The sequence below is a fragment of the Ammospiza caudacuta genome, chromosome 2 (genome assembly GCF_027887145.1).
Source record: "Ammospiza caudacuta isolate bAmmCau1 chromosome 2, bAmmCau1.pri, whole genome shotgun sequence".
Lineage (NCBI taxonomy): Eukaryota > Metazoa > Chordata > Aves > Passeriformes > Passerellidae > Ammospiza > Ammospiza caudacuta.
In genome coordinates, this window is record NC_080594.1 from 12,402,679 (window position 1) to 12,430,569 (window position 27,891).

The following is a 27,891-nucleotide window of genomic DNA, read 5'->3' on the forward strand; positions in this document are numbered from 1 at the left end:
AGTACACGAGTAACCACAGAAATGTTTGAATTGTATTTGTTGATAAAACATCAGTGTGACTCTGAAGAATGAACAAGTCTTGAAAGTGGTCCTTTGAGGAGATCCAGAGAATTACCAGTGCATTTTTGGAGTGTCAGCAATGTGGATTTAACTACAGTATCTTCTGGGGCAATGAGAAAAGGGGACTTTCCAGTATGTATACTTCTAGTCTAGAATATGTATGTGCTTTCCAGGTTACCTATATACATATATATAGGTAACATTCTCAAGCTGGCAACGGGACATTTTTATTCTTCTTAGACAAAACACAGACCAGGAAGGTCTACAAAGCACTTAACAGCTATGAAGTCCAAACCTGGGTATGGATCACACTCCTAAGCCACGGGGACAGTGACTAACCCTAAATGACCCGGCAGCGGGGCTGGGAGGGACCCGCCGCTCTGCAGCCTCCAACCAGGAGCGGGAAACAACCGCACACCGGGAACCTGTGCCCGAACTTCTGCGGGGAAGGGGCTGGGCAGGAGGGACTGGGGCTGGATCAGGGGCTGGGGCTGGGACAGGGCTTGCGGGCAAGGGCTGGGATAGGGGTTGGGAAAGGGGCTGGATCAGAGGCAGGCGCTGGGATAGGGGTTGGGGCAAGGGTTGGAACTGGGATAGGGGTTGGAGCTGGGGGTGGATCAGGAGCTGGGGCTGGGACAGGCGTTGGGGCTGGGACAGGGTTTGGGGCAGGCGCTGGGAAAGGGGTTGGGAAAGGGGTTTGATCAGGGGCTGGGTCTGGGATAGGAGTTGGGGCAAGGGCTGGGATAGGAGTTGGGGCAAGGGCTGGAGCAGGGACAGGATTTGGGGCTGGGACAGGGGTTGGGGCAGGGATAAGGGTTGGGGCAGGGGCTGGCGCTGGGGCTGGGATAGGGGTTGGGGCAGGGATAAGGGTTGGGGCAGGGATAGGGGTTGGGACAGGGGCAGGATCAGAGGTTTGGGCTGGGACAGGGTTTGGGGCAGGGATAGGGGTTGAGGCAGGGGCTGTCGCTGTCGCTGGGGCTGAGGGCGGTGCGGGGGCGGTCCCTCCCCGGGGGAAGCAGATAAATGCAGGGCGGCGGGCGGCGGGGAGGTGGCGGAGGGCAGCAGCGGAGCCGGGTGCGCGTCCCTGGCTCCCCGCCGGCATCGCCCTGCCCTGAGCGCCTCTCGGAGCCAGCGGGGCAGCGCCATGGGGGCCGCAGGAGGGCTGGGGCTGGCCGTGCTGGCGGCCGCGGTGCTGTGCGGGCCGGGGGCGCTCGCCGGGCGCGTCCTCAGCGGTGAGTGCGCGGAGCGGGAGCGGTGCGGGAGCGCAGCGCTCCGGGGCGGACCCGGGACCGAGCCCCCCTGGCCGAACCCGGCACCGAGCCCGCTGGCCGGACCCGAGATCGGACCCGGGACCGAGCCCGCTGCCGAACCCCCGCATCGGCGGCGAGCGAGCGCTGGGAGCGCATCCCGGGCGCACCTGGCCCGGCGGAGCGGGGATGCTGCTGCTGCTGCTGCAGGGAACGCGGGGGGATGCGGGGCCAGCGCGGGGTTGCGGGCTCCCGAGGCAGCCCCAAGCCCTCTCCTGCCCCGGTTCATTGCCGGCTGCGTTCGAATTGCCTGAAAAGATGGAGCGTCTTGCGAGGAGCGTCTGTCTGTGCGCTGAGTTTTGTTGGCGGCTGGACGGGGATGTTTCTTCTTTGTGTGCGCTGTTGTTGGGAGGAGAGGGCAAACTTTGAAGAGCGTGCGGTGTAAAATAGTTTTGTTGGGTGTGGGTGAGTCCGCAACTCTCAAAACCAAAGGGAAGACAATAGTTTAGAAACCTGTATCTAGCATTGGAGCTTAGGTTTAGTTTAAGAGCTGTAGACTCCCACTGTGTGTTTGCAGTATACAGGTGTATATGCTCAGAAACTGCTAAATTTAGTGAAAAGACCCCTTTTAAGCTTACTTTGGTTCAGACCCTCCAGACTAAAGCTGACAGGCTCTTGGGGGTATGTTGTGTGTGTGCTATACATCCATGCATTTGCCTGGAAACAAAGATTTACACTCTCCACTCTGTTTCTTAGCAAGTTGTGTGTGTATATGTGGGTAAGAACGTGGCTCTTACAAACTATTTCCAAATCATTTGTATACTTTTGTTTCAGAGGCTGTAACAGTAGCATATCAACAAAACTTTTTTGTAGGTTTTTTTTGTTTGTTGCAAGCATTTGATTGCTGAATTCAGATAACTTTCTTAGTTGCAGTCACTGGATCATTTTGATGATGCTCCATTTGAAGCAGGTTCTAATGCTACAGCTGAGATGGGCTCTTAGGGGTTTGGTAAAACAGGATCTTCAGGAAATAATAGCTAAGTAGCAGTGCTTCCAACACTTTGAAAAAGCTTGTTTGCCTCAACAATAACCTGAAATGTTTCATCTACCTCTGTTATACTGTGAATTATACTGGCTTGTATAATTCATAATTGTATAATAATAACATCAAAGCCCTAAGTATTACAATTTCTGTGATTGCTATGTAACACTGGGGTTTTTTTAAGGAATAGTGAAGATTAATTATCTATGAGATGCATTTGGCATTAGCAGCCTCAGTGCAGGAATCCATGTGGCTGAGGAAACCCAGTCCCTTAATCTTCCAGCTGCAGCTTCTGTGTTTAACTGAGACATGGGAAACTGAGGTGCAGCTTTTAAAGCCATGTGTGACGTGTGTATACTGCTTTGTCAGACTGTTCCTAGATGCACATTAGGCTTTGGGGATTTTGGGAGGACACAGACTCTGCCCCACATTTCCCTGAAGCATTTCAAACCATATGATGAGCCTCATGTCACTGAATCATGCTGATAATTCTTGTCTGGTAGAATACAGGAGAGGGTTTGAAGCCACTTACAGATAGAACCATTTTATGTATTATTAGTTCATTGGTTGAAGTTGTATTCATTAGATAAAGGTTTCCTAGACAGTAACAGCCACATTTATTTATTTATGCTTATTGCAGATAATCTTATGTACTGGAAGAACTTCTTTCCCCCTCCTTTCTTTCTCTCAAGGACCACACCCATATCCTGGCACATGCACATGGATAGGTGCAGTGCTAGCAGTAGCTGACACTATTTTAGGCAAGAAATAGTACCACTGAATAATTGGGCAGTGTGTGCTGCCACCTGACTCCCATCTATCTTACCTCTCTCTTGCATAAGAACCAGCAGTTTGGACTTAAGCAAGCTTATGTTTGAAACCTTAAGTCTGAAACCTTATGTTTGAAACCTTTAAGTCTATAACTTAAACAGATTTATTCCTAAAAAAAAAATAAATAAATGTTTATGCTTCAGTCATGATTAATAATCTGGCATAGTAGGAAATTCCATTGCTCTCATTCCAAATAAATAAATAGCTCCTATCACTCCCCTAAGCTGTTTGTGAGGCTGCTTGAACGCTGGCTGGACCTTGTGAAGAGTCCCATTGACTGCAGAAAGTTTGCAGCAGACCTAGCAATAACTCCAGATTTACTACCATTTTGATCACAGTGTCAAGAGGACAGAGAAGAAAAGGCTGCCTTTTCATAATGTAATTTTTTAAAGTAAAGGGTTTCTGTTGCTTTTCCCAAGTATATTAGATTTCCTAGGATATAATTAAAACCATTGTTGGCATCAAGCAATTTGTTTTCTGGTGTTATTTCTTTGCCATCTTTAATTTGGGAAGTCTTAAACAGTGATGCAAAATGCTTTTTAATTTTTAATGTATCTAGACAGATGTTTTGTGAGCAGTGCTCAAAGCCTCCATATCCAACTGTCTAGTGTTGCCTGAGAATTGATTCCTATAGGCAAAAAAACCCAAAGCAGTCTCAGGAGAAAGTGCTGAGTCTGCCTTGCTGTCCCATGACATCATAAAGAACATGAAGTGATGATAATGCAGTTTGCAAAGATGCAATTACTTTAAGTATCTATTGGGCAGGAGAGATGCAAGCTAATCTTATTACTAATCATTTAACAGCCTATGTATTAATCATAGATATTATAGCTTAATGACTGCTGTTTGTCTAGTTGTATTTCTGCAGCTTTTAAAGTTTTGCTTTTTCCTATTGCTGTGCATCAATAGCAGATTAAATAGTGATTTATTTTAAAACAGTATGTATCTATTTTGGTGCAAAAGTACTTGGATATATAAAACACTAAATGAGGAAAAACACTTGGTGAGTCAGGAAAATACCAGAGTTGCCCTTAAACTATAGGCTTTGTTGCTTCAGATGCCTTTAAGGAAGTGAATATATGAATTCACATGGCTTATGATCCGATTTGAGTTCTGCATAAAGTACTGCAAAGTAAGAGAATTAAAGCAGTGTCTTCATAAATACTGGACTGATGACAGATAACAAACCCTTTCTCAAAAGATGCATAATGTAGTTTAATTTTTTTGGCCGGCTTATTACACCTGAGTTTTGTCTGTCAAAGTGCAAGCATTTTCTCTAGATGAAACCTTCTACTATAAAGTTGTGGGTTGTATTTTTTTTTTTTTTTTTGTTGTGAACTGTAAATTTCCAGATAGAAATGCAGCTCAGAATTTGAAAGGATAAAACCTGACAAAAAACCTGACATCTCATCTACATGTGCAACAGCTGTGTGTTGAACACATTTTGTTGGAAATATGTAGCATTTAATTCTGTACTACAAAAGATTTTCTTGGATAGGCATACCCAGATAGTACAAGATCCTTTTTCACAGCTGAAGGTCTCAGGAATCACTAAAGCTGAGACTTGGAGAAGTGCAGGAGAAGCTGGGCACTGAATTCCTTTATTATTCCTTAGACTTCTTTATTATTTCTTCTCCTTGTCCAGCTGTATTGAGCACTGTCTTCTTGGGGGCAAATCAATGAGCTGAGCTCTTAGAGTGAAATGAGGTGATGATTTTGGATATAATAGGTGTTTCTGCTAAACACACCTTGCTGCAAACCAAGAAGTTCCACAATACACTGTGGAATGAGAACCCAGTGGTGGAGTCCTTCTGTAGCAGGGTAGAAATATCCAAGTACTTAAATCAGTTTCTAGAGTCAGATTTCTGTATTAGAGGTGATCCCCCTCTCTGTCAGCCATGTATAGCTTACCTTCCCCATGAGTGAGAGTTGTGCAGGTTGGCCAGGCTGCAGTTCTGTTCAAGGATAAGGAAAGGGATGTGGAAAATCCTCGTGCTGTGTCTCAGACCAGCATGCTACTTTTCCAGGAATACAGCTTTTTTGCTCACAGCATTTTGTTCAAAAATAGAAAGGCATTGGAAAGCTCAAACTCACAATTGTCAAGTCCTAGTTTTCCACTTGGCTAAAGAGCCCAAGAGGAAACCCCTGCCATGGAGGGAGCTATGGTAAAAACCCTGTGGGATGGTGTGGACAATCTGCTTGCTTTCACATGGCTTTTCTTGCTCCCAGAGAGAGAAAGCTGGGCTCTTGCCTGGTTCAACTCATGTTCTGTACCTTGATTTTAACTCTCTGTAGGTCAGGTCTGATCCTATGCATGTCAAACTTCTCAATTAGAAGATGTTTGCAGGGGAACATGCTTTGGTTCATAAAGGGTTCTGTACAGCATTATTTTTCTGAAACTAATTCCCATAATGGCTTTCTCTTTGCAAATCTCTGATGGATCAGAAAAGAAGGTAGATGCTAATGTACAATAGGTAAGATGAAACAATCCTTTGATAGTAATTGCTACACTCTAATCCCATTATAATCTAATTCTTACCTCTCACTCACTAGTTGGAAGTTGAGTTTCTTGCTGTAGCAGTCCCTACTGCCATCACTGACAAACAGTGGGACCTACAGTTCTGACCAATATTAATGAATCCTAACTAAAAGGTTGGCATGTCTCTAAGTAAATCTGAATGTAGCTGCAGTATCCAGCTATATAGGCTCACTTTATAAGGAGGGAAGGAAAAAAGTTGATATTTTAAAAGTGAGATTAATTTCATTTTAATTTGGATTTTAAATATACTGCAGATCTTCACTAATGGATGCTGCTGTCTGTGTTTGTTTTGTTCAGCTGTCTACACAGTGAGGTCAGTGAGTCAGTTTAGCTATGGACAGGTTATTGGGAAGGATTTATGGTTGGTGAGATGAATCCCACACTCATGTATTTCAAGGACTACATGTAATGTGAATTAACCAGTGCTGCTTTGCCTCTGAATTTTCTCTTAGTGTAAATTATAATTTAAAATATTCTAACAGACTTCTCCTCCCCTCAAACTTCCCCTCAATTTTTGCCTTAAGTGAACTGTCATCAATTTTAAGATTCCATGTGGATTGGCTTTTCCCACTTTCTTAGGAGCAGTGAATGAGCAAGGCTTTGCTTGTTGCTTTCTCTTTTAATTGTGCAATTGCCACAAAAAGAAAGCACTCTACACTCATGTGCTGAAATGCATAAAGGGTGTTACACCCTAGGAAGCTCTTAAACCAAGGAAATTAATATAATTTGCAGCCATATATATTAACCAAATCTACTACAAATACTTTGGTAACAAATTCATGAAAGTACACCTACTTGGAAAAAAGGCATTCAAGTTTCACTGAAAATTACTGAGAATGGATGATGCTTGCTATGAAAAATAATTGAGAAGGAGTATGTTTTCTCTCTTCTCGTTTTTTCTTAATTTGATACAGGGGGGATCTGCTGACTGGGGAAATTTGCTTTGACCATCAGGAAAATGTTTTTTTACCCAGAGGGTGGTTGAGCCCAGGAACAGGCTCCCCAGGGAGGTGGTCACTGGTCACACCAAACCTGAGAAACCTCAAGAAGAGTTGGCCAACACTCTTGGTGGGGTTCTTGGGGATGGTCCTGTTCAGGGCCAGGAGTTGGACTTGATGATCCTTGGGGGTCTCTTCCAAATGAATGACACTCTGTGATTCTGTGACCAAAGAGTTGTGAAATATTTCCTTCTGGAGGCAAAAATAAGAAATAAGCCATCAGCAGAAACTGTCAGAAGTGCCTACATTTATGCCTGGGAGAAAACCTGTTGAGGGAACTGACTGATGAGTACAAAAGTGGATATTTGTGAAAATGTCTGCTGGTTTGGGATAGGAGAATAAAACTATTCCCTGCTCCCCTTGGCAGGCACACACACTTAAAGCATTCAGGCTACATTTTTTGTCTATTATGTCTATTCCACAGCAAGTTAACAAAAACTTCTTAGCTGCCATATTATGCCTGTCTTTAAACTTCTGTGAATTTTGTTCTGGGCTTCATGGATACACAGAAAACTATTGATGAATGGGCTTAATTTGAATCACAGAACTGTTTGGGTTGGAAAGGACCTTAAAGATCATCTCATTCCAACTCTCTACCATGGGCAGGGACACCTTCCAGTAGACCAGATTGCTCAGGGCTCCATCCAACCTGACCTTGAACACTTCCAGGGATGGGACATCCACAGTTTCTCTGGGCCAGTCTTGTCAGTATTTATGCTTTTTTAATAAACAGCTGAAATTGTAGATTACTTGGTGTGTCTTCAGGTTATGATATATAAAAAAATTATTGTGTCACTGTGTTTATAAGAATTAACCCATATGTTATAAGAATTAAAAAAAAACAAACAAAGCAAACCCACTGCTAACAGCTTCAGCTGTTAAGGGGGTGTTTTGTTTGGTTGGTTTTTTTTGTTCTAAGGTTTTAAAGTTCTGGGTAAAAGAATCCACATCCCAGAGCAGACTTGTAGATATGTAACTCTTTCCAACACACTCTATATCCCCTCTTATTTTGAATAGGTTCAAATAGATGCCGTTGACACTTGGGTGTTATCATTTGCCTGATCCTGTCCAAGTTTTTGCTTAAAAAAGGGAAGGCAATTGGTATATTTAGGGGGTTGTTTTAGCAACTATGTTGCCACTTTTTGTGAGCCCCCAGGACAGTGCAGCTGTGAGCTGGCCCCTTAGAGAAGGAAGTGGCTGACTGCCATGGCGAGCCCTGTGATATACACCTGTAAAGTTCACATGATCAGAAGAAAGGAAAATAGTTATTACAGGAAAAGCTAAATGGATCTCATGCTTGAAATTTATGATGTGTTAGATAGCTGAAACCAGAGCTGATGCCAAAATGAAGATATGTTTCACTTAGAAGAAAGGAAACCTGTCAGGGCTTTAATGATTTGACCTGGGGGGAAAAAGAAATAGTTTTTGGGAAATACTTTAGAGACTTTTTTTTGACTCTGAGTTATGACTTGAATCAGTGACTAAAACTTTTCCAAAAAAATGGATATTAATTTTCCAGCTGAAGACACCCTGTATTGATTAATGTAATTGTATGTTTTCCTGCAATGGTAATTATGGAGGGTGAAGTGTTGATTAGCTTCTAATGAGGTTTAGACATCAAGCTACTTCTTTACAGCTTTGTTGTCAATGGCCTGAGTTCCCTCCTTTGTGCACCAGGGCTGAGAAGCTAAGTACAAGAAATAAATGTGTGTTGTTTTCTTTGGGAAATAAGTGAATTGCTGTGTGAAGATGGCAGCTTTCATGCTGGCTGGTATTCCAGTTCCAGTACATCAAGAACAAGCCTGAAGCACCACATCAGGGATTTTGAAAATCCAGACAAATTTTGATCTGCTGTGGAAAAGGCAAATTCTCAAATTCTCCCACCAATTTATTCAACACGATGAAGAAGATTTTGCAGGACAAGCAATCTTCCTGCATCCTCCCAAGACATAGAAAAGCACAGGTTCTGGGCTCACAGAAGTTTTGACAAACCTCCCAAAAATAACCTGCTTAGAGCAATACTTGTCATATGTGTGCTCTTAACCACCCATGACCAGCAATCTTGCTGCATTGTGCAGGCAAGCTCTCAGATCCAATTTTAATTGCACTTCCATTCAACTGATGGCAAAATCCAGGTGTTAGAAATGAGTAACATTTAATATATAAATGGACACTGCCAGGTGCTCCTTTGCACTGTCTCCTTCTTGATTGCTTGGTTTTTTTAAAGGTGTAGCTATTATGGGTCTATTGAGGACAGTTGTCATTCAGAAATAAGCCCACTCCCTGTTCCCAAAAGTTCTTAGAAACACAATAACTGATCTAGTAGAGGCTAACATAAGGGTGAAAACCCATTTTCAGCAATAAATCTACTGAAAATCACTTGCCATGGGAAAAGGAAAAAATAAAGTCAAGGACTGGACAGGAAAAATGCATCTTTTATAGCTTCATATTCAAATAACTGTATGGATGGTATAATACAGTAGTTTGATTTTACTTAAAACTTCATCATCCCTGGGTTTTTTTCTCTTTGCAAAAGTTTCATTAATCCTACAGACACCTGTTTGTCTGAAGACCTCTTGCATCATCTTTGCTAATTCACAAGATATGGGATGGTTAATGGCTGAAGTTACATTATCTGGCTTGTGTTTGAGAGAGAATAGAAAAAAAAAATCCTATTTATCATTTCAGACTTGCTGTCTATGAATGCATCCATAACTTTTACTTGCACAAGAATTTAGCAAGAAGGATGTCCACGACAAGAAGTATTTTAAGAATGGCTGATAGATGAGTTTTGCAGTTTTGAGGCTGGGGGAGCCTCCATTTAGGCACCTTAGACATGGTCTTCGTGCTCTGATGTGATGCACACAAACTGTCTGCTGTGCACATCTGCCTGAAGCACAGCTGCTGGACAGGCAAATGTGGCCCTCAGGGTTTTTTTATATAAGCCATTAAAAGTGAACTGGAACCTTTGAAAATTTTTCACCCTGGGAAATCACTTAAGAAAAAGCTCTATGATGACATTTTAGGCATAATCCTTAATCCAGAATAAATCAATAACAACTTTCTTTTCCCTCAGAAGGCTTGGGTTTTCAGGAGGATTGGAGGAAAAAGTACCTGCTAAGGGATGGAAGAGATTGCTGTGAAGATATCAGATAAAGGCTGGCATGTGATCTGTACAGCAGGTTTTATTTGAATGTCAAATTTATGAGCATGTGGAATTCCTTAAACTGCTCAGGACTGTGAGCTGAGAAACATCAGTGGTTTGAACACTGGCTCAGCTGGAGAATGATGTGTCTTGAGTGTTACAAACTTTGGGAGAAAAGATGGCAGCTTGCTTTTATCATAAATGCAGACAGAATGTAATTATAAAATGTTATCACAGTTTTTTTTTAAAGTAATATTAATAATAAAAAAATATATTTGGTGGATGGACGCAAATATGATACAGTAAAACATCAACAGGAATAATGTAATATAGCAAAATGTGAGCAGCAGCTGAACCCAGGCAAAATCTGACTGGGTGATTCAAAGACCATCTGACAAGATGCATCATCTTTGGAACAAAATGTGATTAGGAAAATTTATTACCACTTAGTCTCTTCCTGGCCATGTTCTGGAGTGCATCATTGGGACTTGGTGTGGGGACAGGTGAAAACAAATTGTGCCCAGCATCCTGCATGTTGGTTAGTGATCCCTGAGGTCGCTGAGCTCATGCAAGCTCAAGGCCAAGACTAGTCTTCATAACACAGGCAGAGAAGATTTTGGTTAATTGCCATAGATTTCTGTTTTGCTATTTCATTATCTCTTTCACTTAAGTCCTTGTGTTTTTGTTTGTCACTTTGTTTTCAGAGGTCTCCATCAGGCTCTTGTTGCTCTGGTTATTGTTAAATATTTCACACTGCTTTTTGCCAAGTGCTCTTCTGATTTTTCTGCTGAATCCATTACCTTGGGGAGAAAAAAAGTCAAAATACAACAACATAATGGCTTTGTGCATTCATTTTTTTCTCTCTTCACATATGCTGTGCACATGCAATGGCTGACCTAATGTAGGTGGATGCTAATGGTATCAAACCCTGGATTGCAGGTTAGTTTGTAAAGTTCAAGAAGGGTTAGTTTGTAAGGTTCAAGAGGAAGAGGAATGGGATTTATCAGCAGGGAGCTTATCTTCTACCTGATGTCTTCAAAGACTCCAGCTAAGCGAGGTGTGTCATTCAAAATGACCTCTGTGCCCCTCATGGGCCTGTGGGCGTTTAGTTTAGTAATAAGCCTGATGCTCTTAGGGAGAGAAGTCTTTGGCCTGGGTATTTTATCAGCAATTTTGCTTCTTAATGACACTTTGCTGTAACTTCTGTCATGACAGTAAACAAGGAACCTATTATTTGTTTAATGAAGCATGGTTATTAAAGCATAATGGAGATATAACTGATTGAAATAACAGCTTGCTATTTGCTTATTTGTTTTTTTTTTTCTTGAAGGAGATTTTCTTTCCCCCCTGTACAATTATCTGTAGAAATATTTTAATGAGTAATTTAGTTTAAATATATATTTTTTCTGAGGCTGATATCTAAACATTCTACTATGGAGCTTCTGGGAAGCACCCAAAGATGAAAATTGACCCATATAGATGGTAGCTAGCACTTTCTGGAGCAAATCCTGTTCACTTGCTTTCATCAGCTAATGGGATGATGACACCAAAAAAGGATTATTCACGTTGGTAGTATCTTAGTGTGATTCATTCCAATAGTCTTGCTTAGAAATCTTGTTTCTATTCAATTGTGATAGAAAAATTGGAACTCTGTTTATACAGCTGAAATAACAAAATGTTGCTGTAGAACTGACTGTGGAGTCTGCTGAAAGATCTTAGAATAAGGTAAAGTAGCACATAGTTGATATTTCTGTACTTGTCTCCTGTACAATGTGGTCCGTTCTGTCATTTTTTAGTGGTAAATTATTTCTGCTTTGTAGTTCAGAAATTAGTAGTGAGAGAAAAAAATTGAAGCTTTAAAACCTGACATCTCAGTGTGTTCCGAGAAGAGCACTAAAATGTCAACTGATTTGCCAGCTATTAAGGCACAACTGCAGATTTCCATTAACACATTTATCTGCCACAGTGGAACTGGTTCAAAGTCTGCTTCAAAAGAAGAAAGAAAAGATTCAGAGTAGGTCACTGCCTAAACACAGGGATTAAATTAACTAGAACAAGAGAAATTCACAGCTTCTTCCAGAAAGCTTACTGCTCTGCCTCACACACTTCATTCACACTCTTTGGGTCTATGGGTCTTAATGCCAATTATTTCTTTGTTTCTTGCTGTTTTCTCTATTGGTTTCTGGAGGTATATTCTTGCAGAAATGATCAGCCTGTGAGGAAGAAATTATTTATTTTGCCACAGGTAGAGAGAGAAAAAGAAATGAAAGAACAGTTGGATTTCATTCAAATTTTCATTTTTTCAATTCTTTCACTTTATAAAACTTGATTTTAGAGTTACTTAACCCTGCCCAAACACCTGCAATAAAAACGGTGTCTTTAAAAATTATTCTGGTCAGTTTAAGGGAAGAAGGAAAACGTCTTCCACAAGTCCTCAAGGTTTTAACCTGCAAGCCCTTGGATAGAAATTGGGCCTTCACATCTGTATTCTGACGGCTCTGAGAGGGCTCCCTGCTTTGAGTGCACAATGGGAACAGGCTGGGCACATATTAAGGGCTACAGTAGCTCTTTGCCTTTGTGCATCACAAATGCTTGTCATCCTCCTTGCTGCTCCAGAGAGTCCCAGCTGGTTTCCTTGTGTGGATGATGAGCATTGATGCAGCCCCTGTATTGGACCAGAACACAGCACCGCTTATGGATACAGGCCTTGGAGCAGGTCAGAAACAGCACTTGCTGTGACCTGATGGTCTTCAAGGTCTTTGCCAGCCTAAAAGATTCTATGATTGTGTTTGAGTCCCTATTTAGCAGCTGACTGGCAGATGAGCATCCTGAGAAAGCTCAGCCAGCAAGGATCCATTTCTTCTGATAGAAGGTTTGGCCCAGATTTTGGGATAGTCATAGAAAAGCAGAGGCTGTGCATGAGAACAGAGTGTGAGTGGAGCACTTCAGCCACCTGAGAAACATGCAGGGATGGGAGTGGATTGTGTGTTATTAAAGGCAAAGTTAGCTGTTTTTCCATGTGTCACAGACATCTTTTATGGAAAATCCTTTCCTTAGGATTTTTCCTCCTGAGAAGCTGAGAGGCCTCAGCAACAAACTGTAAACAATGATAATCTGCTGCTGTGGAATGCAACAGGTGCATCTGTGATTGGTCTCATGTGGTTGTTTGTAATTAATGGCCAATCACAGCCCAGCTGGCTCAGACAGAGTCCAAGCCACAAACCTTTGTTATCATTCTTTCTTATTCTATTCTTAGCTAACCTTCTGATGAAATCCTTTCTTCTATTCTTTTAGTATAGTTTTAATATAATATATATCATAAAATAATAAATCAAGCCTTCTGAAACATGGAATCAGATCCTCGTATCCTCGTCTGTTCCCTCATTCTAAGACCCCTGTGAACACAGTCACACCCATGAGAGGGAGGAACAGCACGGGAATATGAGCCATAGTGATCAGTCTGCTCATCACAGCTGGTTGAAAATTCCTGCATGACTGAAACTGTGACCAGGATATTTTGACACCTGAATTTGCTCATAACTTACTACTGGATGTCAAGGGGGAGTATGTGCACAGAATGAAAGGAACCAAGGAAAGTTTATTTCAAAGATTGTCCGGGAAAATAAAAAGAGCAAGACAATGGACAAAGCACTCTTCCTAAATTTACATGTACATCTTGAATTAATGCTTAGAATCCAATCTTCAACTACAGGGAAAGGGGTGGTCACTTTTCCTTGGAAGTGATTAGTGTCCTGTGTAATTCAGTGCTGGGCTGTGGCTGTTTGTGCTGCTGTGTACACATGTGTACTCTGGCAATGAGCCATTGTCACTCACCCAGCAGTGAGGGTCAAAATGTGATCAGCTCCTCCTTCCCTGTGCACTCTGTCTTGTCAGTGAGACACAGCTCCTGGGGGGAAATCGATCATGTTAGCAAAATTGGAATTTCAGCATTGTAGAGGAAGGGAATGAGCTGGGATTTCATTTCAACAATGAGCTTTCATTGTTGCACTTTGCACGTTGGAACATTTAGACTTATCACTTTGTTACTTTGATAATAGTAGTATTTTTTGTTGAAGAAGTCCAGGAGGAAGCCCATTATTTCCTATGCACCTCTGTTAAATGGAATGTCCCTTGCTTCAGCGTCACTGCCCATCTAGGACTGTGGTCCTTCCTGCATTTATTGGGACCAAGGCTCCTAACCTATGTGAGTAAAGGGAAATATCAGGAAAGAAATTATGGCATGCATGGTGTTGTCAGGACATTATCAGAGAAAGTCAAAATTGGCACTCTCTGCCTGGTCTCGGAGCCTGGCTTTTCCCATATCTGTGGCACAAGCTTGTCCTTTTTTTAGACTGTTCTTGTTCCTGTTTTATTTTGGTAGATTAATTACTGATAAACAGCTAAATTTTCAGAAGTCTGTCTGCCAAGGTAAGAATGAGATTAAAAGATACTTTTCTTCCTGATAGTCCTTTTCCAGATGAACTTTAATAGGGTAAAGTGAAGGTTTCAGAGCTTGTTGTTTTTTTTTTTTTAATAGAGATATTACAAGAATTTTTGGAAACCCTAGAAAGTTAAGCATGGTATATCCTTACTGCTCCTATAATTTAGCTTTCTACAACAGAAATGGTTCCAAAAAGATGAGTTATTTTCAGACTTAGCTAAAAGTCAAGAGCTGATCCTGTTTTTCCATTTGTATATTAATGCATCTTTGATGCAATCTGCTTATTCTCTGCAAATACTTGAAATTTGAAATTATGCTCTGTGCAAATACAGAGATGTCTTCAACTCAGCCCTTGTGCTGTCTGCTATTGGAAATATCCTACGTATTAAATACAAAATTAAGCATTGATAATGCAAAAAAATTGAAGTTTATGTAGCTTTTAAGTTTTTTTTTTTTTTTTTTTTTTTTTTTTTTTTTTTTTTTTTTTACTTTGATAATTACTCTTTGAGCAGAGGAAAACATTGCCTGGGAAAACATAAATATAGCTGAAGTTATGTGAGGATGTTGCTGTTTCCCAATTGCAATTTTTTTAAGGTGAAACAGAATAAATCATGTTTAGATGTTATTTACATGAATCACATATCTGGTTTTGCTTAAAAGTGAGACTAAATACGAGATTTTCAGATGCAAATCTGATACAGTACAATAAATTACTGTACTTTGTGCTGGTGTGGCTTTACCTCAAGTGCTGTGAGCAGTTTTGGGTGCCTCAATATAAGAAGGATACAAAGCTCCTAAAGAGTGCCCAAAGGAGAGCTATGAGGATAGAGAAGGACCTTGAGGGGAAGCTCTATGAGGACTTACTCAGGTCACTTGGTCTGTTCCACCTGGAGGAGTCTGAGAGGGGACCTCATTGTGGTCTTCAACATCCTGACAAGAGGAAGTGGAGAGGCAGACACTGATCTTGTCCCTCTGGTGATCAGTGATAGGACCTGGGGAATGGCCTGAAATTGTGACTGTGTCAGGGGAGATTTAAATTGGATATCAGGAAAAGTTTTTTCACCCAGAGGGTGGCTGGGCACTGGAACAGGCTCCCCAGGGCAGTGGTCACAGCACAAACCTGACAGAGCTCAAGAAGCTTTTGGAAAACACTCTCAGGCACATGGTGTGACTCTTGGGCTGTTTTTCACAGGGCTGGAGTTGGAACTCAGTGGTCCTCAGTGATCCCTTCCAGCTCAGCATGTTGTGTGATTGTCAGATTTTCCAGTAAAATAGTGACTTTTGTTGATTTCTAAACAGTCTAGCCTGGTAGTTTTTTATTAGTTTGGTATCCTTCAGTCATTCTTACTTAACAAAATAAATTTTCCTACTTTTCTCCTCCAATGATAAATTTCTATACTGGAAAAGCTTGCTTTTATTTTTTTTTTAAAGAGATGGTTATATTTAGAAGCCTTATTCTGTCCCTAAATAAACATACTGGAGTTCAGTTGTGGCTGATAAGTGAGTGTGTTAATTCCTCATCTTGTATATCTTGAATAAACTCTAGAGAGTTGAAAATTATAATTATTTTTCCTTTTTAGGAAACAGACTTTCTAACAGACTTAGGAAACAAATCTTTCTCAGACAAAGAACTGTAAGGAGCAGACTTTCTCCTCCCATAGACTTTACAGGTTGTGCCTCAGCCCATTGAAGTGAAGAGTTCCTATGGGTTTCTCTCATATACAGCCTCTCAAAATTAAGGTATCAAAAAAAAAAATCAGCTGCTTCTTGCCACTAAACATGTGTATTTGAAACTTTTTTTTTTCAAATTGAATAGCTCTGATTGCACAATAAAAGTGAAGTTGGTCCATTAGTATGCAATAGTCAAGGAAATACACTCCAAACAGATCCTGGCTATAACAGAGAGGCCTGATGGTACAGTCATTATAAAGTAAATATTTTTCTAGAGCCTATTGGGAATCTTCAGTGTTTTGGAGAGTTTCACAGGCCATGGCAAGATGGCATAGATTCCCATGAACTGTGTGCTGTTTGAAATTTAAATTAGAGCACAGGATTTCAGTGGTGCTAGGTTATCACCATGAATCCTCTCAGGCAAAAATCTCCCGTCCTTCACCAGCATACGCATGAAGTGCTGTATTCTTTTCTTGCAGCTTTGGTGTTCATCACTGTGCTCTGAACAGCCCCATGTGTTTGTTTTTCAGGCCAGAAGGTGTGCTATGGTGCCTTCAAGCACTCCTGTTACAAACTAGCCTATTTCCAGGACTTGTCTAGACGCGTGGGCTTCCAGGAGGCCCGCCAGGCCTGTGAAATCGATGGCGGGGCTCTGCTGAGCTTGGAAAGTGAAGCTGAGCAGCAGCTGATAGAAAACATGCTGCAGAACCTCACCAAATCAGGCTCTGGGATTTCTGATGGTGATTTCTGGATTGGGCTGTGGAGGAGCGGCGATGGACTGGCCACGTCGAGTGCCTGCCCCGACCTCTACCAGTGGGCCGATGGAAGTATGTCACCATTCAGGTAAGGCCGTGAAACTGCTCCTTGAGAAGGTTCCAAGGAAAGAAATAGTCCCTGAAATGCTAAACCTTGCTTGACAGCATGAAGTTTGTGGCATCTCCCCCTTGACTTGTCCAGATGAAGGGTAGCTGGCAATCGGGGTTTTGAATTTGAAGATGTGACAGGATGGCATTCTGTGTGTGGCTTCAGCCTACGAATTTCTTTGCTCCCACCCCCAGAGTTTGCCTCTGCAGGATGTTTGGAGGTTGTTCTGCCACACACAGAGTCCTTTAGGTGTGGTCTGAAAGCAGGCAGGTAAATTCTGCAAGGCTCTGGCCACCTCAAATCAGGGAGCCAGCCACCAAATAAATTACTGTGAGATGCTGAGTGTAAATTGTTCTATTTCTACCCTTTTTGAAAATCCTTTAACTTCCTGATGAGGCCAAAGGCCAGAGTAGCAGCAACTCATAGAACTGAAAACAAGGGGACAGATAAGAGTCTTATAGGGAGGAAAGTAGAGCAGTAGGGTGTTATTTCTGCAGAGGTGCTTTGATCAGAATTGTTTAATATTCAGAGATATTCTTGGGTCTTTCACAGAAGGGTTGTGGGAAATGAAGGATGCCTTTGATGATGATGGGACTGTTTGGGTTGATATTTCTACATTGATGCAAATTCTGTTCTTTGTCATCCTGAACCTTATCTTCAAAAACTAGAAACTGGTACACAGATGAGCCTTCCTGTGGAAGCGAAGCCTGTGTGGTGATGTATCACCAGCCAACTGCAAACCCTGGTCTGGGAGGGCCATACCTTTATCAATGGAACGATGACAGATGCAACATGAAGCACAATTTTATCTGCAAATATGCACCAGGTAGGTAAAACTGAAGTTATATTTCACTGGTGGGACGTTGTTTAGGAAAACAATTGTCTCTTGGTTTGTAAGGGAATCTTCAAGTATCTTTTGGCCTGTGGTACTGGTTCCTTTGGTGTGTGCCTGAGCTGGCATTAACAGGGGATATTGCATGTCAATAACAACTATTAAAATACATTTTTAATACATTTAAATAAACCTGTTTATATCTAATAAGAATGATTCGAAAGTTAGCTTCACTATCATGCATTCCCAGGGTTTTTTGATTTAATTAATTCCCTTACAAAGTGTTTTAAGTGAGCATTTTTCTACTTTCTAGGTAGGATGACTATGACATCTTGGTCCTACTGTAAAAAATATAGCACTGTCCTCGTAGTTGCAGCTCTCCCATTTTATACCATCTTACATGTGGTGGTTGTTTTAAGAAGTTATGGCTTGAAGAACGAAGTCCAGAACAGCAGGAAAAATTTCTGCATTCATGCATGAAGACTTAGAGAGATATGAAAAGCAGATGGATGCTAGTTGAGATGGTGACAGAAAAAACAGATCTTAGGCAATTTGGCTGTACTTTCAGACATGACATAAGTTCTGTATATGTCAATAGAGGAAAAGTGAACTATAAACTAGAACAAAAACCAGAAAGGACATAAAAAGTAAACTTTCCAGTTTGAGCCTGTAAAATTTTCTGTTCTTGGCCATACTTAAAGTAAATGCAAACGTGTTTTTCAGCAGGACCATGCAAATGTTTTCAAATAATTTTGGTGTGTTTGTTTTTCAAAACTAAGCTAAAAAAACGCATATGATATTATGGATTTATTTCATTTATTAATTAATAAAAACTCAAGAGGTGGCCCTTGGGAATCTCATGAGGTTTAACAGACCAAGTCCAAGCTGCTGCACCTGGGTCAGGGCAGCCCCAGCACCAATCCAGGCTGGGGATGAGCAGACCCAGAGCAGCCCTGGGAGAAGGCCCTGGGGGTGCTGTGGGTGAGAGGCTGGCCATGGCCTGGCCATTGGGAGGCCAGAGCCCCCCGTGTGCTGGGCTCACCCAGAGCCCGTGGGCAGCAGGGCAGGGAGGGGATTCTGCCCCTCTGCCCCCTGTGCTGAGAGCCCACCTGCAGGGCTGCATCCAGCTCTGGGCTCCCAGCACAGCAAGGACAGGGACCTGCTGCAGCCAGCCCAGAGGAGGCACCAAGGGCATCAGAGGGATGGAGCAGCTCTGCTGGGAGGAAAGGCTGGGAGAACTGGGATTGTTCAGGTTGGAACAGAGATGGCTTTGGGAGGAGCTAATTGTGGCCTTCCAGCACCTGAAGGGAGCCTACAGGAAAGATGGAGAGGACTTTTTACAGGAGTCTGGAGTGCCAGGATGAGGGAGAATGGCTTCAAACTGACAGAGAGTAGGTAGATATTAGATATTAGGAAGAAATTATTTTCTGTGAGGGTGATGAGGCCCTGACACAGGCTGACCAGTGAATTTGTAGATGCCCTATCCCTGGGAGTGTCCAAGGCCAGGGTGGATGGGGCTCTGAGGAACCTGGGATGGTGGAAGGTGTTCCTGCCCATGGTAGGGGGTTGGAAAAAAGCTGTTATTTAAGGTCCTTCCAACCTAAACCATTCTATGATTCTGTGAAATCCTAGTCTTAGCATCTGCTTGAACTATATAATTCTGCAGTTTCCTACCTTCTTTCTCTATGTTGATCAAGAAATAATCACTCTCTTTGTAGAGATCTGTCTACCCATACAGATCCAGACTATTTTGTTCCTCTGGTTTTGGTAGATACATATCTTTTTCACTTTTTGGTCACTTAATGAGGATATTAATGGTAATTAATATTGCCAGCAAATATTAAATATTTGGCAGAGTTGATATACCAATGTGTTTTGGCGTACTGCCACTCCCAAAACCTGTTCCTGCCTTTGAAATTGTTAGTGGTTATCACTCTTTATGATGATTAGTAATCATCATAGGCCTTTCAAGGAAATGTGACAATTTTATCACTTTTAGAACTGTAAGAATTATTTTGAAATAGCGTACCAAAATAAAAATGTTTCATGTTGTTACAAGCCCAACATTTTTATGTCAGAAATTGCAGGCTTTATTAAAAAGGTTTGGTTTCAGGTCTTTTTGTAGCTTTAAAAGCAAACAAATTTAAATAAATTAAATAATTATTCTGTACTAGTGAATGGCTTACCATTTTTGTTGAGATGTGATAAAGAATTGCTTTTTCTATTGCTTTTACCATCTGAGAAAATGCTGGATATTTTGGATTGTCAGGAAACAAGGTGATAATAGTAACAATGAAAATACATTTATATTTCTTTCTCTAGGTAGAAAGTGGGTTATTAGTTTATAATGAGGCATATGAGGCATATAAGGCAAACAGTGCATAGGTAGATTATTGTTAATATTGACATTGTTATGCAGCTAAATGCAGTACTGCTGAATTGTAGCTATTTATTTTTCAAACTGTTGGAGTTGTGCTCTTTAGCAAAACAGAGTATTCTCCAGAAATGTATTTTTCTGTCATATAGAGGAAAGGAGTAGATGCAAAATGTATATAAATAGATATATGTAATTTCTTTCACTGCCTGAAGAAAGTAACAAAATGTTTGTAGGAAAATTACATTTGTTATCTCAAACCAAGTGAGACTTACAAACGACCATTTTCCCCCCTCAAATCACTGTAAAGGCTTCAGTGTCAGCTCTTAGCAGTGCAAAATGCATCCATTTCACCAGGAATGCTAAAGTGCCACATGCATATTGAATTTCATTTTGTTATCCGAGTATGTTGTTTTTCACAACTCTCCTGTCTGTATCCAGTATAGGGTGCATGACACCAACCACAGGCCAAAACAGGTTGCAGGTGACTTTGATAAAGTTGCATCTAATTGTATCATCAGCAGGTCCAGGACAGTGCTCATTAGGCAGCCTTGCTCAAGCAGCAGCTACATTTCTGTTGGACACTTTTATTTTTCCAAGCCCTCCCCTGACAGCGTTTACTGCTGCAGTGTTCAGACTGGCTTTGGGTCATATTGATCATTCAGCAATCTTAAACTTAATTATAGGTTGGTAATTGCAACCTCATTTAGTTCCTGTCCAGCTCCTGTAGGTTTGATTATGCAATCAAATTAAAAACTCATCTCCTCTTCTGCTGTCAAGATACAGCAGCTCAGTTCTTTGGGGTATCTTGGTGTTTTTCTTTATATAAGGCCAAATGGAGCTATTTTTTTACCAGAGTAGGTGAAATAATTGCCTTTATTTAGTAGGCTTTATTGCTGTTTTGATTTCTCCTAGCAGTTTGTATTTATCAAGACACTCAGAGCTGTAGTCTCACAGCACTGTTAAGTTAGTATAACCTTATGATAGAGAGAACTTCATATATTGTTCTAGAATTGTCTGCACAAATGAAGCCTTGGATATGTTAAGAAATTTATTCAGCACAAGAAGTTAGGGTTTGACCATTAGCCATTAAATCAGAGGCCACCAAGAATTGAATCTAGACTAAACTATAGCCTTCTAAGGAGCAAAAAGTATGAACTAGAGGTGATCTGACACTAGTTTGCAAAGAGTCTTTGGTAAGAAGATGAAATTCTGAAGAATTAAGCAATTATTGTTTGGGGAATATATCTATTTCTGTGATACTGCATGAAAAAAAATGGAAACATCTGTTTTATTGCACACATTTTTCATTCTTCAACAATCAATTTCAAATATTGATTTAACAGATAATGTCTTAGAAAAAGAATTAGGAGACAGAGCAGAGCAAGAATACGGTAAGAAATTTTGATGCATTAAATTCCATTGCACTGGTAAATACATAATTATAAGGATACCAATCAAGAGCCTCCAAAATTACTCAAGTTTAACAGGCACCGATAAGAACTGAAAAAACATAGGAAAAATTCATTCTTCAGAGAGCAACAGCTACAAATATATGGCTGTTGTTCAGAATAACACTGCTTGTAATTCTTCCAGATATAATTCCAATTTTGTAATAAAATCCTCTATACATGTATATTTAATAAATCATAAAAATATTCATTTTATCAATATAAATTAAAATATAATTACTATTAATTTATTAACTACATAATGACCATATTTTTCACTGTTTTCCTAAAGTGTCTGATCTCCTTTTCAGATATTTTTCCAACAGTGCCAGCAGGAAATCCTTATGACACAAGCAAACCAGAAGATCAGTATCATATTATTGCTACTGAAACAGGTAATGTGTTCATATGAATGTAGTGTTCTGCTAAAAATATTAACAGTGGAATTAAATTAATATTTCAGTTTCCATTTTTGTCAATAGGAAGAAACAGTCTGTTTCCCTGGGAAGTGCCCTGAAAATACATATGTTTTAATAACATTTCAAGAGTCTTAGTCCCTTTTAGTTGCTGTGGAAACAAATTATTTCCTTGTCTCACCAAACTTAGAATGAACACCATGTCGATAGCTCCCCCAGGTACCCTGTGTTTTTGGAAGACCATGTTAAGAGGAGTTCAGTGCCTTGCTGAGATTCCCAGTAGAGATGATATTTGGGAAGTGGATACCTGCTGCCCAGGTTCTGCAATGCCCCTGGCTGCTTCATTCAGCAATTTATCTTCTGAATGAAATCCTGAGGCTCAGGAAGAGTTGTAGGAACTGAACATGTCTAAGGAGCAGCCCTGGATTTTACAGGATTGCACCATGGGGTTATGGAAAGGGGGTGTTTTGTTTGCCCACTGTATGGTCTGGTTTTGAGCCAGCTTCCTAACTGGTGTTTCCATTATTTTTAACTCCAGAGGAATTATTATATGGATGAACTGTGGTTTGTAATCAATTATAGCTTTTAATACAAACTGTGCGAAGACTCTAAAACTCAAACACAACATGAATTTTCACATTTATTCTTGCTAGGGAAATATTTTCAAAATAGGACAATAGGTAATAAAAGCTCCACAATTTGTACATTAAATGTGTACTAGTGAAAACATGGGCATGTGGTTACAGGGAACAGGACCCTTCTGGAAACTGCAGACCCCATCCTCTATTGTAGGCAGGTTATAGAGTCTCAGCTTGTGCCATTTCCCACTCCTTTTGTGCAGGCACCTGCAGAGGAGCACCTTTAGCTCTCCTCATTAGTCAAGGAGTGAATTTATGTGTCTTTTAAGAGGAAAGGGAAGATGAGAGCCAGGTTCATTCTTCCTGTGGTCCTGCATGGGCAGCATGTCCACATACGAAGATGACAGAGTCTACAGTTGAAATGGACTGCAAAAAAAAAAAATTAGACAGTGAAATGTACTCCATTAAAACACTTGAATTGTGAATTAAAAAATTGGAAAATATCAGAATTGAAGACCTTAAGATATATTTTGGTTATAACTCAAATGCTGCTTTATTCCTGATACTGCTGATTTCTGTTTGGAGCTCTTCCTATAGAAGGAATATATGTGTTCTTTTGTGTAAGTTAATGTATTCCTGTTATTTTACTCCAAATTTTTCCTGACATGGTTAAAAGCATTTCAACACGGCAGACGTTAATGAGAATTTTTGTCTTGTAGGTATAATTCCGAATTTAATTTATGTTGTAATACCCACTATACCACTGCTGCTGTTGATACTGGTGGCTTTTGGGACTTGCTGTTTCCAGATGCTTCATAAAAGGTAAAATATACTCATCCATAGTGGTTTTATGATGCAGAATTCATATTTCCATTGGCAAGCTATTCCTACTGAAAGACTGCTTACATCTATCCCCAAATATGCAAATAAGCACCTTTTCATCTATTAAAATGCAAGTAGTTTACAGCTGTTACAGCTGAACATTCACCTTCAGGCTTTTTCCACAACATGCTGAGATAATTCTAGGTCTCAAAGGATGCTGCTGCTGGGACTCCACCTGTTCCTGAAGAAAGTCTCTTTGCAGACCACTTGATAGGCAGGGCTGTTGTCAGCACTTTTATTTCACCTCTTTTATGGTGATTACTGCCTGTAAAGTACCTGGGCTCTGGGCAATAGCAGAGGGGTCCCTCACAGATACAGGGACTCAATTTCTAACCTAAAGTAAAGGGCTCAATTTCTAACCTAAAGTAAAAATTTGTTCCAAGGAGAAAACTTAAGGGCCAGCAGCTGCTTAATCCTGTTCCACTGCACATACCATACAAGCAACAGACGGACCACTGGAGTGCAGAAATTGAAAATGAAAAGCAAAAGCTTGCTCTGAGCCACACACTAGTGTGACATCCTTTGTACATCATGTATGTGCTTAAGAGGATGCATAAAATAAATAGATATGTATTCATAGCAAGAGGTACTATTATGCAAAAAAGAGACATTTCAGCCTTTGAAATACAGTATAATTTTCTTCAGGCTTTAAAATTCTTTGGACTTTTCATTTTTCTCAAAATATGATTTAGATACATAAAGACATGACAGCATATAATTAATATTTTTTTCTGAAGAGAGTGTTTCTGAAACTCCGAAATATCATTTAGCCTTTAGTTCAGAAAGTGTTTTCAGTTTCATGTAATCCAGAAGAGTTTAAATGAAATATGTTTTGTAGATAAATGCTGTTTACCTAAAATATCAAGAGCAATAAGCATATTTGTAAGCTATTTTCCCTCTTGAAGACCAGGAATAACTAAAAGAAATATGATATCACTATTTTAAGAAATTAAAAAAAAAATCCTCCTTGTTTTTACCTCTTTATTTTTTCCTTATGGTTTTTACTTAGTATTTCCTGCCAATAGCTGCAGTAACTTATTTCAGGTGCGAAAACACCAAATGTGGAAACTCTTTCTGTCTGTGTGAGTGAATGTGCAGTGATATTAGCAGGACTCCTTGGTTCCATGCCTTATTGAAACAAGTAGCCATAAAAAGCAGATATTACAAGGTCTGCATAACAAACTTGATTTTTTTAAAATGCATTTTTTATAAAGAAAAGGAAATTAAAGACTTTCCATATGACAGGCAAATAAGCATTTCACAAAGACTGTGAAAGTTTATGTAGAAACCTCACCATTGGTTGGAAGCTCAAAGCAGAAAAGAGTGGTAAAATAATAATATGTATAACTCTAACAATTGCACAGTAATTGAATTCTGGAACCCTTATTACAGTGGCCCTGGATTTCTTGGTAAGTATAGTACATTTTAGTAGCTTTTCTGGCAACTTCTTCATTTCTGAGAAAAGTTTCAGCCCTTGAATGCTCCTGGGAAAGCAGTGAGAGATTCATGGCCCACTGAAATCAATAGAAAAAGTAGTGTTGACTTCAGTGGGCTTTGATCAGGCCTTTGATGCTATAGCACTTCATCCAGAAGTAATTTATCTGAACTTCCAAGACTTCAAAATTGCATGACACAGATATTGGAAATTCACCTTAGAAGGTTTCCCTTTTTTTTTTTTTTTTTCTGTCAGCTGATTAGTTTGATAGATGAAATGATACAAAAATCAAGGACAAAATGGTTTTGATGCAACACAAGGTTCTCTTTTTTATTGTCTGTTTTTGTTCCCAGAATGTCTATTTTGAGTTACATCAAAACCTGTAATTAAAGAAACGAAACCATTTTAAAAAATCATTTAGATCAAGAAAACTATCACCAAAAATAAAGTATTTTAACTTTTGAAACAAAACTTTGTTTTTTAAAAAATATTTTCCTATCTATTTTCGATTTCCACCTACAACCTGCCTTGCAAACCATTTTTGTTCATCACAAATATGAAGCTCTTGGGCAAAAACCAAATCAGAAGAAGAAACAATCACTTGAACTTATCATCTGGACACTGTAGAACTTTATGAAAGGGATTCTGTCCTGCTGGGGAAGGAGGGACCCCCAACTTTCCACATGAACCTGACTTCTCATTCTTTTTTAGGCTTCCACAACATGGTGACCTTTCCTCTGAAAGCCACAACCCATGGCCAACCAGGACATGCCTAGCTTGAAAGGTCATGACTAATTTTGCCTGTCATTGGGCTCTTGAAGGGTAGTAATGAGGCAGAGCAACACCTCGTCCCTGTAGCTGGCAGAAATGATCAGCTCATTCATGCTTAGATGCTCTCCCTTTCATTTCTTCCAGGGAAGCAAGGAGAAACTGCTTCAAAGACCCATCTCCATTATCATCTGAATGCCTTGCAGAAAGTTTAAATTCCAACCTGGTATATTTCTCAGTTTCTATGATTGCATTTGATGGTCAAAACACCAACATGCTCAAGCTATTTATTGCATCTTACCTTTGTCACTAAAATCTGTTTCCTGAACCAGCTGTGAAAATCAGCATAGGTTTGTTGAAGATAAGCTCATTTGACATACTTGATCCAAGGTATTTAGAAATTGCTCTTGCAGTGTGGCAAGGACTCTCCATTCAAAGCCTTTCATCTTTAATTTATGCCTGCTTTTGCTGGATTAATCCAGAGGGAAGTAGTGACTTCGTTTCTTTAAGAAGGAAGCGCAGGAACTACTCGATTCATTGCAATTGCTTTGTTTATAGCATTGTGGCCTGATCTAAAGTCCACTGAAGCCAAAGGGAGTCTTTCCAGTTACTCCAAAGGGCTCAGGTACATAATGCATTATTTTGTAGGACTTCAGAGGTAAGTCTGGAGGGACTGAAAACTACTGTAGCATTCAGCACCCTCGAAATGCATTTTAAATCAAGTCAGACTCACTTGCAGTTACTCACCAGGAAAGGAGTAAAACTGAATGTATAGGACTGTTGGGACTCTTAGATTTCCACCTTACAGAGTTATATAGGGTTACTTCTCCTCTTCTGGTTTTTATTTAATTGGGAAAAAAAACCCCAAAAAATCACCAGTGTGAAATATTCTATCCAGAGATTGAAGCATTTTCACAGAAATGCAGCTCCAATGGCTCCTGTAGCGGCTTCTCTTTCAGTAGTCTACAGTGCACTGTTATCTCTCAATCTAAGTGAGGGAGGATGGTGTATTGTGGCACTTGTAGCCATGTGGAAAGACTGCCATAAACTTTCAGTGTGCCTCAGGGTTCCCTGGAAAATTCAGGGAAACCACATTAGCAGTATTGCAGAGAAAGTACTTTTTGGAACCAGTTCTCTCTCTTTTTTTTTTTTTAATTGAAAAAACACCAAACACAAAACATGCTATTGAGAGTTTTGACTGAAAACTAGCCCTCAGGAAGCTTTCTACCAGTCATTCATTGCCAGGAGTCTGATCCACATGCCATCACTTCATGAGGTGTCAGGTCCAGCCCCGAAGGGAAAGGGGCTCGCTGGCGCAGGGATGCACAGTGACCCCATTGCTGTACCCAGGGTGGACAGGGGTCTGGTACCCACTGGGGTGGGTGGGCTGCACCTTGGGCATGGATTTGGGGGTTTGTGTGCTCTGCTTCCCCCCAGAGAAGGGAAGTGCTCAGCTCTCACCAGTCCTGGTCAAACGGAGCCATTCTCTGAAAAGGCTGCTCTGTAAGAGAGGTGTGGTTGGATGGGAACTGGGAAAAAATAAATAAAAAACTATCCAGGCCAGTTCAGTGCAGTTCCTGGGACCAGGACTGCTAAGCAGAGTGGTCTGGTATTTTTGGTAATGGATGGGGAGCCCACACTGTGAGAGCACCAATTGTGGCCTTGTGATCCGGGATGGGATGCTCAGGTCTGATCACAGAGCTGAATCAGGACTGCAAAGGCACACATGCACTGAAAATGGTTTGTATTTTTATTTTTCAGTAAAGGAAGAACAAAAACCAGTCCAAACCAGTCCACACTATGGATTTCAAAGACACCCAGGAAGGACAGTAGCATGGAGGTATAATGATTTACTGACTGAAAATGAGGCAAAAATAACATTTTGCAGTGAGGCTGTATTATAATGTCGTCAAAGAACATTAGCTTGGAATGGCTTGAAAATGCAAAGGATCCACAAGAATGAACTGTAAGCTCCCCCTTGAGGCAAATGTTCAGATCATTTTTATATGATGTTTGTTTATTAATTCAGTAACAAAATATGCCATGCTAAATAAAGGGTATGTGTTTATTTTGCTAAGAGATGTAAGTTAGCTAGTTGTGAGCAATGAAACGAACAGAGCATTTGAAGTTTTTACGGGGAAATATCCACAGTGTATGTCAGTTTTAAGACTGTTTGTAGTTAAACAAACCCCTCTGTTTCTTTTAGTCTCTCATGCATTGTATTGTATAGTCAATGTACAGTAAATGGAACTGACAATTTTACAGTGTAACAATTATTTATCTTTGCATAAAAGTTTGATACAAAATATTTGTTTAG

The 27,891-nt window shown here is 40.5% G+C and overlaps 1 protein-coding gene across 5 annotated transcripts; it reads left to right on the forward strand.

Annotated features, from left to right (window-relative positions):
• Positions 1–1,129: 1,129 nt before the first annotated feature.
• CHODL (chondrolectin) lies at positions 1,130–27,832 on the forward strand. Of its 5 annotated transcripts, none has more exons than XM_058800103.1 (8): positions 1,130–1,292; positions 16,505–16,817; positions 17,507–17,664; positions 21,391–21,438; positions 21,807–21,890; positions 23,209–23,311; positions 25,722–25,924; positions 27,336–27,832. In XM_058800103.1, the coding sequence occupies exons 1-7, from the start codon at positions 1,205–1,207 to the stop codon at positions 25,885–25,887; spliced, it is 960 nt and encodes a 319-aa protein (XP_058656086.1). In that variant the 5' UTR covers positions 1,130–1,204; the 3' UTR covers positions 25,888–25,924; positions 27,336–27,832. The 5 variants fall into 5 exon arrangements, with proteins under 5 accessions (XP_058656086.1, XP_058656089.1, XP_058656088.1 ...); XM_058800106.1 differs by having other exon boundaries at positions 25,722–25,800; XM_058800105.1 differs by lacking the exon at positions 25,722–25,924.
• Positions 27,833–27,891: the final 59 nt, after the last annotated feature.

Excerpts from the sequence above, each read along its gene's own strand:
- CHODL (XM_058800103.1), top strand. The coding sequence starts at position 1,205 with ATGGGGGCCGCAGGAGGGCTGGGGCTGGCCGTGCTGGCGGCCGCGGTG. Across the intron at positions 1,293-16,504 it reads CGCCGGGCGCGTCCTCAGCG|GCCAGAAGGTGTGCTATGGT; the intron begins GTGAGTGCGCGG and ends TTTGTTTTTCAG. Across the intron at positions 23,312-25,721 it reads TTCCAGATGCTTCATAAAAG|GGAAGCAAGGAGAAACTGCT; the intron begins GTAAAATATACT and ends CATTTCTTCCAG.